General features: G+C 40.0%; 1 protein-coding gene across 4 annotated transcripts in view; it reads left to right on the top strand.

Moving 5' to 3' along the window:
* The window catches only part of NELL1 (neural EGFL like 1), a 292015-nt gene that overhangs the window by 21269 nt on the left and 255955 nt on the right, over positions 1–14791 (top strand). For all 4 annotated transcript variants that reach the window (XM_037403130.1, XM_037403128.1, XM_037403129.1 and 1 more), the window contains exon 3: positions 3797–3947. In XM_037403130.1, the coding sequence (XP_037259027.1) occupies positions 3797–3947 (151 nt within the window). The remainder of the gene's footprint in view (positions 1–3796; positions 3948–14791) is intronic.

Here is a 14791-nt window from a genome sequence, read left to right as displayed (position 1 = left end):
ACAGCTGCTGAGCCCCAGTGTGTGTAGCCCAGGGTGCTGGTTCCTCTGGTAGCTCTTTTTGGCTTGGTAGGGCTGTGCTGGTCGGGGACTGAACGGGCTCACGTGGCACAAGGCAGCGAGGAGAAGGCAAAGTGACTTTCTCTCTGGGAATGGGGGAGATGGTGCCAGGCAGAGAAATGCGGGATGGCAGCGGCTAACTGGGTTTGGCTGTCCTGGCAAATTGCACTATTGCTCTGTTTGGCACTTCTTCCTTGGACTTGCAGCTTAAAAAAAGGAATTAAAATCAAGCAATGAATATGCTGTCTCTCTCTGATGTAGGTATGTCTTCTGCTTCTCTGTGTTGCTGAAGGTAGAAAGTTGCTTTTACTTGATGCTCTGAGATGATTTGTATCTGTTGTACTTTGAAATAACTGTGTACGCTTGCTTTTTTTGCTTGTTTAATTTTAGAAACAGTCTGGTATGTTTAAAAACCCCCTCCAGACAGTCAGTATTTCAAATTAAGAAAATATAATCACATAGAAGGGCATATGAAAGTCGTATCTATGTTTATTTATTTATTTTGCTGAGATTGCATTATCATTCAAGCGTGAAGCGATGTTTCACTGAAGATTACTGTATAAACCTATATTGTTCTATATTATGTAGGAAATATGACATTTCATTACAAGCAGACAGTTATTTTTATAGAGAGCATAAAAAGTATTTTTCCTTTCAGGCACCTGCGGCGAGGGGGTGTATGTATTCTCAATTTTTCTTTTTTTTTTTTTTTTTTCAGTGTGAAAATCAACCTGAAAATAGAAAGCTCTTATTCTAAATGGATTGTACTCCCAGTCCATTTGTATGGTACTTTCTGCAGAAATTGAGCAAAAAGCAAACAGATGACATAGCAGGCGTTTGCGTGGTGTGAAGTGGGGCATTGCCAGAGAGGTGCAGGGGAGCTGTCCTGTGGGGCACTGGAGCTGGGATGGTGCTGTGCTGGCTGGGCTGAGCCCTCGTGTGACTCCTTCCCAGCACTCGGGCCCCAGGTTGCGAGGCCAGAGCTGTGCTCGGCAGCCCACCAGGCTCATCATCTCTGAAACACCAGGTCACCTGCCCTCTGGATCCTCGCATGCTTCGCATTCTCAGCTTATGAGTCCAGGCTCTTGGGTCACATTTGCCAGCTCATCATGGAATTGCTGGTGAGGTCCTGTTGTTGTGGTTACTGAGACTGAGTTATGAAGAACAGTGTTTCTGTAGACATTTCTGCATCTGCAAGTATGTTTTCCAGTTGTCTGGAGGTAGCAGGTGTTCCTACGTGCTTGTAATGAGTAGACCTACTCCAGATAAATAGTACCATACTTAGAAGTGTGTTAGTTTTTAAAAGCCTAGTTACATAACTTTCTTTGTACGAATTATACGAGAATAGTGTTGCAAAGCAGTACATAAATGCTGTTTGTTATCTAGTAGTTTGAACACAAGATTCTGGAATTTCAGAACTTTGGATTTTATTGATTTCAGTTAACAGGGAACGAGTATAAGGTGTTGCATGGGGTTTTGGTGTGTTGGTGACTATAAAGGGATAGCAGAGTATAGCACAGTATTTCGAAGTGTGTTTCTAACTGAAGTAGTGCATTGATTATTCTTTCATGATTCTGACCAAGGAGTCCTATATTTTTGTATAAAATTGGATATATGGCAAGATGTGGCTTTTTATCTGGGTCCTATAATGAGAAAATGTTGGACTTAGCAAGGCTTGACTGAGTTTTAACATATATGTTCCAATAACAGCACTGCCTATGCTTTCATGTGAAACATTTTTTGAAAGCTTTGATAAGTCGTATTTTATTTCTGGCAATTGTGACACCTTTTTAAAAAAAAATACAAGATTTTCTAAGTTATTAAGGTACTTAACCTTCAGAACAAGGATAATTACCTTCAGCTGTCAGCTCTTGGACATTTTATCTCTGAGTCTTACTTGTGCCTTGGAACTTAGTACCAGTGGATTGTCTGTCTCTGCAGATAGGAAACTGGATTTTGGAGAATTTAGTGGGGTGTGGGACACATAGTGTTGTGTCTTCTGCATAACTTTTTTTAAAGAAATGAGATAGTATTTATGACCAGTAATAACACCTGCTAGGTGAAGATAATGATACAGATAATGAAATCTTACATGTAAAGACAAAATCTGCTCGGTGCTGGATTGTTTATTCCTCCGTTCCTGTTTCTGATGGCAATGGAAAAGACTTCTGTTCTTTGAAGCTTTATCCTCTGGTATGATAAAAGTGATGTTGGACAGAGAAATGGTTTGATGCTGTAAAGTGGGCATTATATTTATTTATCAGTTGAATTTGAGCCTCTGGCAAAGACGTTTAAATGATGACTAGTGGTTTTTGATGTCTAATTTGCAGTACTTTTCAGAGGTGAGCTTTTCAGAGTGCAAGTGTGTTATGAATTCTGAGTGTGTAGGCTCATTTGTAGGGCTTTAAGCTGCATAGGAGAAATTGAGACACCCAATTACAAAACATGCTTGAATACTTCTTCCTTGGAGTTTGGTTTCAGTCCATGGCATTCCCTCAGTAGTTGTGTTTCTGAGTTTCAAGTTGTTTTTCAAGCCAGTCTCTCTTCTTTCTGTCTGCAAAGCCTCATTTAATGACACAGATGTGTTTTTTTGGTTTTTTTTTTTTTTTTTTTTCCCTGCAGTGAAATTCTGAATTGTATATCTCATCACTCCTTTGTGTGTTACAGCATTCATGCTGGGCCAGATTCTCAGGATTCAGTACAGTTATATGGTTTTCTACCAGCTGAGAATTCGTGCCGGCATTTCTGGCTTCAAAGTAAACCTTTGGAAAGGAAGCGCACCGGGCTTCTAATTGGTTGTGACATCCAGGAACCGCAAGTGGCACAGGTCTTGCAAATGTGTGACAAAGGCCCAGCATGAGAGACATAGCAAGGGGCGGGAAGGTGAAATGCCGTGATTTTTCCCTTTTGTCATTAATCGTCTTTCATAGTGGTGATATATTGCAAATAAAAGGATGAGATAAAAATGAATGTGGTGGGAGATGGTGCATTTGAATCTTAGAAGATTAAATATGAGAAGGCATGCTGCCGCTTGGACATCAGCAGGATTAGCGAGACTGAAATATTTCTGGATCTGCCTGGTCAGACTGTAGTTTAATAAATATTGTATGAGCTGTCACGCTTTGCTTGTTTAAACTGAGAAATCCCTGAAACGATAGTGGATTGCAAGCGTGTCTTGTATTTATTTCTCAGGCAGAAGCACAGCCGTATAGCATTATTAGCAATAATACATCTCTGCCTTACACAGTGCAAGGACAGGTTTCCTCTGATGTACGATGGAGAGGTGGTAACGGAGTCAGTGGTAAAACCTGAAATTGGTGCTTGGTGAATTGTGTTGGGAGAGGCAGTGCCTGAGATTTCTCAGAATTTAGGAGCCTATTTATCTGACTGCAGCACACCTTATTTACAGGAACTTAATCTGCTCACAGGAGACACAAATGGCCCAGCATCCCATTAAAAATTCTGTCAGAAAATCAGTAGCTGACCAGTTTGTGAACTTGTCAAAGTGACAAGTGGGCATGCTGACAGAGATGGCATTTGGGTTTTTTCATTGAACAAACGCAGTGGTAGAGCATGGTGGATGACTCTCAAAAGTGAAAAATATTGATGGGAAAATGAAAAATGTAATATGAATCTTTCTGCCTTAGCATTTTTACTGGACTGTTGTTTCCCTCTTTTTTTTTTTTTTTTGTTTGGTTTTTTTTGTTGTTTTGTTTTGTTCTTTTTAAAATAAAATTAGATATAGAAAGAGAAATCCATGCAGCGCCCCATGTGAGTGAGAAGTTAATTCAGCTCTTCAGGAATAAAAGTGAGTTCACGTTTCTGGCCACGCTGCAACAGAAGGCATCAACTTCTGGAGTTATACTGTCCATCCGAGAGTTAGAGCAGAGGTAAGAGGAAATTCTTTCTCTCTTGTAGCAGTAGCAACATAAAAAATACTGAGTGCTCAGTGGTCCATTTTGACTATGTGTTGAAATGGTAGATATAAAGTCTGACATGCAAGTGAAAGCCTTTCTTCATAGTTTGCCATTTGCTCCTTTTTTCTACTTGTTTTTTGTTATAGGAGGAATGTATTATTTATGTGGCCTGGTCTGTAAAATAACTTAAATGGTTAGATCAAACCCAATGTAGTATAGACACAATGTACTTTGGAAGTTACAAACCTTGTAATGCAGTTTCCCTTACTAGTTTATTATATGCACTTTGGAGTTTGCTTTTCAAAAGTTAAACTTACACGTTTCCTGCTTCACTATGTTTTATAACATTTTAAAATAATATGTTTTCTTTTTTGAGATTCAGCAGTTAAGCTATTAAGCAGTTAAGCTACTTGTGCTTCTGTATGATGATGTGTATGTTTTCTTCCTGCCGTAAATACAATATATTCTTAGTTGATGTTTTCTATTTTTTTTTTGTTTTCCTTTTTTTTGTTGTCAGTGTAGGAGGGGAAAAAAGAGGTGTCTCTAGCTGTTAGTGGTAGACCTCAGTTTATTAAAACAAAAATTTACCTAGTAATATGGCCCATAATGCAGTTGCAGTGATGTTTTGGTGTTTCAAAGTGTGTGTTGTGTCAAATAGTCTCCTACTAGTAACTTTCTGAATGCTTTTTTTGTGATTTCTTAGGGCTTGAAGGACCTTTGCATCTAGTCAGATTTTTGTTGTAGTAATAGGATATTCTTTGGTTGCTCCTATTTCAACTCTAATACCAGTCATTCCACAGCACTTCTTTGGGGTGGGGGGATCCTATTGGCATGTAATTTAGTTAATCATGTACACGATACACAACTGTTAGCCCCATTTCTTACCTTTTGTTGGGAAAATACACAAAGGAGAGGGCAGTGGTTTCATTATCACCAAATTGTCAATGATGGCATTTGCCAGTGCAACAGCAGAGATATCCAGGCAAGGATAGCTAAGGGGAGGACTCTTCTACTTCCTTATTCTATCCTAATACTTTTCTGTCACCTCTACTTTCTTGTTGGTCTCTTACTTGATTCCTTCTTTCATTTTCCAGGCCATTGTCTCAATATAGAAGAATATTGCTTTACATTACACAAGGATCCCTCCCTGCAACTCTTCCTGTTTTCCTTCTCTTGCTCTATCATTTTGTTTGTCATTACTTTTTCATTCCTCCAAGCTTTTCCAGGCCATTGTAGCTGTCTGAAGTCATGGTTAACAGGATCAGTTTGCCATGTTAATGGATTTGGTGTGTTTTTTTTTTTTTTTTTTTTTTTTAAATTTTAAGGAAGAGGAAATTGAGGAGAGCCATTGACAGAGGAACGCTGCCCCACGTGTAGGGACATATGCATGCACTCAGCAAAATCCAAGGTCAAGCTAGACGGGCAGTGATGATTATAGAATGCAAGGCACGTGGATTTTTAGATATGGCCTCTTCTGGATTTAGCTGCTTAACTCCTGTATCTTGATGGACAGAGACAGAAGCTGGTAGAGAGATGTGCTATGCAGGAGTAATCTTGACTGAACAAAATGTGCTGCTGTTGTCCTTGGCACTGAGGTTATCTCTAGTATTTCAAATTATTAGACATCTGTTTAAATGTATATGTAGTTGAAGGACTGGGTGCTAGTCTCACTTAAACCTTTGTAGTTCTGTGTAGTAACCAAGGTAGTATCAGTTCATGTAGCTCTATGCAAGAATTGAAACAGACATGTCCAGTGTTGCTAATGACTGCTGTTAAAATTTGAATGCCTGATGAGTTACTGCTATTATCTTTCTTTCCTGGACTCTTGTATCACTTAAAACAAAGTCACTGTTTGTTTCTCTAGTTTCATAAGTTGCTACTTGGACCTTGGTAAGGATAGTGCTTTCAAACCCTTAGGTCTGTGATGACAGACATTAATAAAGTGGATGACAGTGGAGAAAATACTTTTTAACATTGATGAAGAGTAGAGAGCAAAGATTTGGGGCGTACTGAAGAGGACATTATGATCAATGTAATAGCAGAACTTTCAGCTTGCTAATTTGATGTTGCTGTTGATGTTTTGATGCTGCTCAGGTCTTCTGCCAGTCTTTAGCTTTGCATGTGAACTGAAATGGGTGCAGGCCTTTTTTACAGGGGAAGCCTTTTTAAAATTGTTGCTCCTATGAAGCTTTTGATAATCATTGTGGTTCTGTTCTGATGACAGCCAGGTTTTTTTTTTTGTCAAGCTTTTTTCAACTTTCCATGCGTCTATGAAAATAGACAATGCAAAGAGAATAGTAAGAAGCATCATTATGTTTCAGCATGATGGAGACCTATGGGAACAAGTATAAGGGCACATTTATTACCTAACTAGTATAGTTTTTGACTATGGAAAAACCAAGAACTTTTCCATTATGCACAAAATAAGAGATATTGTAGTTAAGAACATGATGTTTTTTAACTTATCAGCATACCAGAAGTGGCCAAGTTAAAAGCTTGAGACTTCAGAACATGCAGGAGGTCAATGACACCTGAATAAAGAAAACTGTGCTAGCTCTTGGTAGAAGCGTTCATATCTTTATAAGAAATGTCTGTTTTGCTGTGCACAGATTTCATGGTTGATGAATAGGTTTTATTCCAAGCGACAAAAAGGTGTGTCTATATATATGTACACACAACCACACACAGATATATTTTCTAGCTTACATATGCCAGCATAACAGCATAACTAGTTCAAAAGGAAGTTCTGCATGGTGTATATAGTAGAGATGGTCACCACGAAGCAGTAATATGCTTCGTTTATATTTAATCTGTCTAGTGAGTTTTAGCAGGATTTTATTTTCCATCAACACAATGGAACTCTTAAAATAAAGGTATTAATATAAGATGAATACAGCTTTTTTTAAAGTCAGTAATTCAGATATGCTGTTTTGTATACTAAATGGATATTTCACAACAATTAAGAGATTTGCTGTTAATTTATATCATCATTTGATGGACAGGATTTATACTACAATAATGATAAATGCATCTTTGTTAATATTTTATCTTGTTGAATCAGCCTAATGATGATGAAGACTCTGTTTTCATGATCCAAATGTATTAAAATACAGCTTGGAAGATGGAAGGCTTAATTAACACAGGTCAAGTCTAATTGAACAGTTTGATAACTGTACACAGTCTGCACATACTATCTGGAATACAGTGGTAAATTTGAAGATTATAATTTTTTTTCTAAACTATAGATAACAAAATGTAGTACAGGATGGACAAACATGTTACTTGGGGATGCAGAAGGTGGAAACTGTTTTCTTTATTGGAGAATTATGTTAGCCAGATCTTCCTAGAAGATCTTTGTGAGCTATTTTGCTCACAACCTTGGACTCTTCGGACCAGCAAGACACTTTGAAAAGGCCATCAAGATGTATAAAATCCAACCCCTAATGAATCCTTATTTCAACAGTGATTTAATACAGTTTCATCCAGAGTTGTCTGCCCCCTCCTTACTTGCTCTGGCCTTGCATGGTCCAAAGCTCAAGAACATAAATTAGATGGAGTCAGCATTGCCTTTGTGCTGTTTACTCGGTGGATTGGAGGCATATTGATGGTTCCTTCCCACTGCTGGCTGAGATCAGTATCTGGAGGAATCTGACAAGGATGTTCAGGTACCCAGGCTTTGTGTCAGTTTGTTTCAATTCAGACGTTCTTTGAAATACTGGTTTTCACCAAAGAAGTTGAGTATGATTTCCTGACTACTCTGGGGCACAATTTAAAAGCAAATGGCTGCTGCAATATTTTCTTTTCTTGTTAATGTCAAAATTCCATCCCTCTCCACCCCCCACCCCCCCCCCCCAACAACAACAAAAAAAAAGTCATAAACTCTTCCTGTACTTTTTCTATAAAAATGATAAATTACAGTGAGCGGGAAAGGAAATCATTGGTGTACATCAGATGCATTCTAAGGCTTTTGGTGCTTGGAAGCAATGGGTAAGGTATGTGGAAAAGAGTGGCCAGCATTCTTTGGGTGAATGATCACCCTACTGACTAGCTTATAATATTTTCACATAATTTCCAAACTTTCCAACTGCCCAAACTTTCAATAATGACCTTTTAATTGCTGACAGTTTTTTTTTTGAGGTAGCCACTATTGAACCACTACTTGTGTCTAAGCTTATGGTGTCATGAAGTATTGAGTCCAGAATGGTTTTTCTGCTAATGTACAAATCTGAACCTCCTCATATCAGAGTAGCACGAGTACCTGTCACCTGGGACTCTGGTACTTACCTGAAAGGAAGTAAGAGGAAGTACAGTCTTTACCAGGGGTCCTCAAACGTTTTAAACAGGGGGCCGGCGTGTGGATGAAGTGCCAGGCAGTCATCTGTGGCTGCTTGGTTTCCCCCTCAACCCCCAGCGGGGGCGGGGGTGGGGTGGGGGTGGTGGTTCTGTAAATACAGGGGACCGGACTGAGGACCCCGGGGGGCTGTATCCGGCCCGCGGGGCATAGTTTGAGGACCCCTGGTCTTTACAGTATGTTACACGTAACCGGCAGCTGGCTGCCAAGCTGTCATCTGGCCATGACGTGGGAGGTAATAACTCTGGATCAGGTTTTCTAATCTTTCATCAGGCAAAATTCCCTTTGACTTTTGGAAAGTATCCTGTTGGGTATTTACTTGTTCTGTAACAAGCTGCCCTCCAAAGAAAGATTTTTCTTAACCATTGGTTTAGTTTTGTGGAAAGCAGAGAAACTGGGCGTTGTAATGCGGAGTATGGAAAACTGTTACTTGTGAATTACCCACAAGAAATAGGGTAATACCCTTATTGGCTTTCTCCTCAAGGTCTCCTTATGTGCATTCCTCAAGATCCCTCAGTCTTGTGTGTTGTTCCCCTCGACTCCCCTTGCCTTCCCAAAGAAGCCATTGTTGCTTTTGTTACTCTTACTGGTTACTAAAAAGGCGGGATGAAAAACTAACGGTTTTGTAGAATGCCAAGTTGCTTATTCCTCCCTGCTATTTGTGTGTGTGTTCTGTGTCTGTCTTCTCTGCTTTGTGTTTATTAGTACTAACTTTCTGTGCATGTGTTGTCGTACTGTCTGTAGAGTGTTTCAGAATGGGAGATCCCACTATAATAGAACTAGGGAGCAAGTCATAAGATTTGTTTCTAAGATTTTCTTACAGGTAGCACTAAAAACTCTATTTTTTTTCTAAATTTTCTAAGTTTTTTCTTTTTTTCTTAGTTTTTATGCTTATAACCTGTGTCTAGGACCTGAGCTTGGGAAAATTTACGCCACACCAGATGTTTGGAAACTTCTAAGCTAATTGTCTTGCTATGGTGAAATGGATTTATTGAGTGGAGAATTTGGCTCTTCCCTATATAACAGCAAACTGTGTTTATATAAATATTCAGAGGGATTCGGATAAATATGTCAGGCTCATAGCAAAGGATTTTTATTTCTAGCAAGGCAGTTTTGGGTGGGGAGGGGAAACAAGCATGGGACTGTAGTACATTGTGGAATACTTCTCCCTGGTGACACCATGAATGGCTTTTGAGACTGTTAAGGAGTAGATGAAAGCTGTATGGTTACAAATAACAGTTGGAAGGCTACCAGGCCATAATATGTTTGATTAAAAACACAAAAGGGTAACAAGCTAGTTAATGGAACACTGAAACCTAATTAATGAAAAGAAACCTATGCAAGCGACTTCTGACCCTAGTTGTAAGCCTGAAAGATTGGATTTACTCCATACTACATTTTAGATGATTTTCTGCAAGTTGTGTATATGCATATCGGACTCTGAGATGCCCAGTATTTAAAAAGGAAAGGAAAAAATTCACAAATGTATCCATTAACCTTTTTCTTTTAGGGGAAAGGTCACGTCTTCATTAATATTTATATGTAGAATGGCTAAACTGGAAAGCTGTACGGAGAATATAAAGATCCAGCCTTACTTATGTCCATTTCTCTGAATGAGGTGATGAGGCATCTATGCAGCCCTTAGTATTTTAATAGTGGAACAAGCAGGTGAACTTTATTTCTTCCAGAATTTTTTTTTCCCCTTCCCAAAAGGTCTTTGGAGATACAAATAGAATTGGACCCACCTACTTCTATGCTTGGCTCTGAAGTATGCAAAAGGGGAAGGTGAGGAAGAACTGTTATATTCTATACATCTTATGCTGATTTAAGTGTTGTGAAAGAGGAGTTACTGCTTGAGGAGCTACCTTCCATCTTGCAGCTCCCTGCTGAGAGCAGGTGTTTTATGTACAGTAGGCTGACAATTGTTGTCTCTCTGCAGCATTAACATGCTGCTGATAACCAGCTGTTGAAACACATTGATTGGACCTTGTTGGCAATTGGAGCAGAATGGCTGACAGTTTGAAACTCTTTAAAACTGAATTTGGAGAGTGCAGAAATGTTGTGGTCAGCCAGGAGCAGGATGTGTGGGTCCCCCCGGAGTCTTCTCCCAACATGCTGTGTTACTCTGATTGTTTTATGAGCCTTTGATGTAGGCAAAGCATGGAAATGTCTCAAATTTAGACTGAATGCAACTTTCTGAAAACTGTGTCCACTGAATTTGGGCTGCTCATTAAGAATGTAACTCTCCTGGTTGATAAGACTGTTAGAAGTTTGCAACATGTTACTCGCAAATGGTTATTCGCTTGCCTGGACATTAGGGTGGGTGATGTGTCTGGTTTTTGGTTTTTGCAGTTTAGTGATGTTGCGCGTGTGCTTTCCTTGCGGTCAGTACTGCCTGTTGAAAGGGAGGAGGGTGGCTGTGTGTGCCCTGATGTCTGCCAGCTGTGGAAAGCTGGTGTGCTCAGGTGGCTGGCAGGGAGGGAAGAAGGGGAAGGAGGAAGCCTGCAGGGCAGATGGAGGCTGAGGGCATCCAGAGATCAGCAGGGAGCCTTGAGAGAGTGGAAAGGAAAAGAAAAGATTTTTTGCTGGGAATCTAGCAGAAATGTGTGGAATTTGTCAAAACATAAGAAATCACTGAACAGCTGCTGAATTGGAGAGCAAGATCAGAGGGAAGAGCCTTTGTTTTAAGGACACAGTGGTTAAGGTAATTTGTTTTCAGATACTGTAGTTTGACTTGGGTTGCAGACCTCATTAGTTTAAAAGGCTGTGTTATCCTCTTCTGTTTTATTCAAATCTGGTATTTAGAAATTGTGGATTTGGGGATCCCCTGAGCTGAGCCCTTGATGCAGTGACGAGCATGAGGAAGGGAGGGACTGGACCGGGGCTATGGTCTGCTTTGGTTACGGCTCTGCTGGGGGCTCTCTGGTCACACTGGCAGCTCCAGGCTTCTGCATACCCACAATGATCCCTGAGCTAACACCAGCTCAAAGTCTCAGGTTAGCCGTAAACCCGACAGCCCCCATTCAGAAAGTCCTCAGACACAAATGCTTTGTGGACTGTGAATGGTCCACTGGGGAAACTAACCTGTTGTCAATGGTTGTGGGTGATGGGCCCTTCAAGGACTACTTCAGAGTGTAACTGGGTGGATTGCATTCCCTGCTAGAGTTAAAGTGATAGTGTGAGTGCAAGGTGACTTGCTTTTGGAGCGTAAAGAAATGATTCTTTTCTTCTGTTGGGTTACTTTTCTGTCACACTAGTTCATTGTGTTGACATGCCTTACTGTAACAGAATGGCTGAATCTGATGCAAAGGATGAGGTGGGAATATGTAGTCAGGAGAGTGAGGCCATCTTTTCAGGATGGTTACACTAGACTGCATCCCTTAATGTGAGGTCAGCCTCTGCTTTTTCTGAGGGAAGAAAATCAAATTTCTCCCATGACTTGGCCACTTCTTGCGGATACCTACCTTTAGTGGAGATGTCTTGGTTCCTGTTGGTGTTTGTGTCTGTATGTGTATGAGGTTTGGTGGTTTTTTTTTTTTTTTTTAGCTGTAGCAGCTAAGGAGTCATGACTTCACCTTACTTCAAATGATAGACTTTGTTCTGTCCTGCTGACTGTGTGACTGTGCTAGCTCTGAAACCTCTTAGATGTGGTACTATTTTTAGGTGCAGTCTGGCACTACCTACTTGGTTTACTATGGGTAGGAGAGAGACTAGATCTTTTTCAGGTAGTAGGCTGGTAGCAGCCCCAGTGAAGACAGATTTTTAGACATGTGAAATGGAAACAAAAATGCTTAAGGTCAATCTTAACACACGCCTTGAAAATGAGCAGCTGCGTTGTACCTGCTCTGACTTGAGCTGTCTTTTAGCTGGCAGGCAGATGTTGAGGTTACTTTTTTCTTTATATGATCAAAGAAGAAAGTAAATTTGTATTTGGATGACCTTTGCCTAGTTGCAGGTACACAAATGCATCATAAATGCTTAATGCCTTGCAGCTTGCATGCCCAGCTGCCATGTAGATTTGTAGAACAAAAGACAAAAGATTTGTAGAACAAAAGACAAAATGTTTAATATAGAAAATGTCAGTATGGGTGTGTTTATTGCTAAATGTTTCAAGCTACGCTGATATGATTCCTATTGTCCTCAGAGTGGTCTGCTTGGAAAAAATAAAGTTGTTTAATGGACTAGATTTAGTTCCTTGTGTTTGAAATGAAAGGATACAAATGTTTGAAAACATTCTGTTTAGGTAGCCCACAGCACCGTGAAGTTGAACTTTCAGGCTTTTGCTTGAGAGGTTTGAAAGAATTTCGTATTAAGTTTTGGCTTACTTTGGATTTGCTGGTATAGGAGGAATACTTTCGGAATACAGTAGTTGATGATAGAGTCTTTGTCTGTGCAACATATGGGATTCAGCTTTTGCATTTTCTTTTGTAGAAAGTTAATCTGATTTTTCAGCAAGATGGCTTCATTGTCACTGATAATCCTTCTTCTGTTGATGACACCTTTTGTGCTACCTGGTGTCAGCCTGATTTTGCTCGTGAGCTTTGATGATATCAGTACGTAATCTCTGCCACAGTAGTAAGTCTTTAATGCCACATAAGTGAAGATTTGCCATGCATGGTTTTGCTGCGCATCCTCTCAAGTTGTCCCTATTTAAATTAGCTGCAAAAAATAGCTTTGTATGGTTTGTAAGTATGCATATGTAGCGGAGGACTGGATCTGTACACTTGAGTGTGTAAGAGCATTTTTTCAAAACCCAGTGTTTCACAATGTGTAATGCTTCAGAGCTTGGCATGTTACACTGTCACTTTATAGTAACTAGGGTACAAGAACAGTGCGTGTGGAAGCAACTGAAATATTTGCCTTGACGGCTGTAACTTGTTCTGGTTTTGCATCCATAAAGAACCGTGGTGACAACTCCAAGATGAGTGTTTACTTCTGTTTGAAGAGATGCATCTCTTGTTTTCAGAGGCACTGCTTTTGCTCTGTATGGCTTCATTGACAGAGACAATGGTCTTGGGCATATGCCTGCCATCTTATCTGCAGCATAGTGTACCCAATGCCTGCTTTTGGCCTGGATTCTTTTCTGCTGGGAGCGTTAGAAGATCTCAGTTACTTTTACGTTGCTGTCCAGGCTAAGCTACTTGGCAGCACAACCAAAATAGCGATGTGCTGTGTGTACCGCTCTGCACACAGACTCACTCGGTGGGTAAGGAACAGTGAAAGGCCAAAAGTGTACTGATGTGTGATGCATCACAGAATCTCTGTAGATTGGAAGTCCTGAAATCTGTGTGATAACGGATGCAGATTTGTTGGCTCTTCGTCTCTGAATACATCAAGAATTGTTTTTGCAAAGATGCTAAAGCACAGTCTTGCCTGAAGCCATTTTTATCATTAAGCATCATTAAATGTTCTGATACTCTGCTAGGCATGATGCTTCTGTGAAATGAAAAAGCTATGTGCATAAACATGTTCAAATAGGCAAATCTGTGCAGTAGCTTCTCAAACGTCTAGCTGACGACACCGAATAGGTTGATCTCTGAAATTTCCTTAAATTCGTTTTTCTATTAAAAAAAAAATGCATAAAACTGTGTCTTAACCAGACTGACAGAACTTTCCAGAAACTTCTGTACAGTAACAGCCTGATTCTTACTGTGGCAGCGATTTTTTTTTTTTTTTTTTTTTTTTTTCCCAGCAGTTGAGACCTTAACATTGTACTGTTTCTGCAGCACGTGCAAGGTGAACGGTGCTTCTGTCCTTGAACTCCTGTGATTTTGTGACCTTCTCCCACACAATGTTAAGCAGATGCACGAGTGTTTTGACTAGATGGCAACCCCAAGTTTGTACATATTCGCAGGGATGCCATCTGTGCCTGCTGCCTTGCCCTGGGACATCTGTTCAGTAGCTTTAAGAGCATCTGCTTTAAGTGCTGGTGCTGCTTCTTGACAGAGGCTGTGGGGCTTCATTTGGCACTTGATCAGGAATGACGAAAATTGTAAAGGCAGAACGATAACTCTGCTTTATTTATGTTTGAACATGATAAAGGGGAAGATTTCCAGAACTGATTGCAAAGAAGTAGTTTTGCTTTAGTTCTTAGAGCTTGTATTTGAGCATTTAATCATTATTGTGCTTACCAGATGGTTCTCTGTCTTCATTGTGGGATATCTTAGTGTCTCATCATAGGTGTTAGCTTTGTAAATATCAGAAAAAAAAAAGTGCTGTATACACTAAGGATATTCAGAAGGTCACGTATCCTAGAGCTCTTCTTGGGGTCTTATCTCACATGTTGTGTGTGAGCCCTCCCTCCTTTGGCCACTACCACAATCTGACAGCAGTAAAATTTTGAATGAAATGTGGTGGTGTTTGTCACAGGTTAAGGTCACTGCTGTGGTTGATATAGTGAATAGATGATTATGTTTCTTTAATGTAGATGGAGGATTAAGGCAACTCGCCTTAAAGAAATATTTTG

Source organism: Falco rusticolus, chromosome 10 (assembly GCF_015220075.1).
Source record: "Falco rusticolus isolate bFalRus1 chromosome 10, bFalRus1.pri, whole genome shotgun sequence".
Lineage (NCBI taxonomy): Eukaryota > Metazoa > Chordata > Aves > Falconiformes > Falconidae > Falco > Falco rusticolus.
Note: the sequence above shows the minus strand (reverse complement) of the source record. Positions and strands in the feature narration are given on the sequence as shown.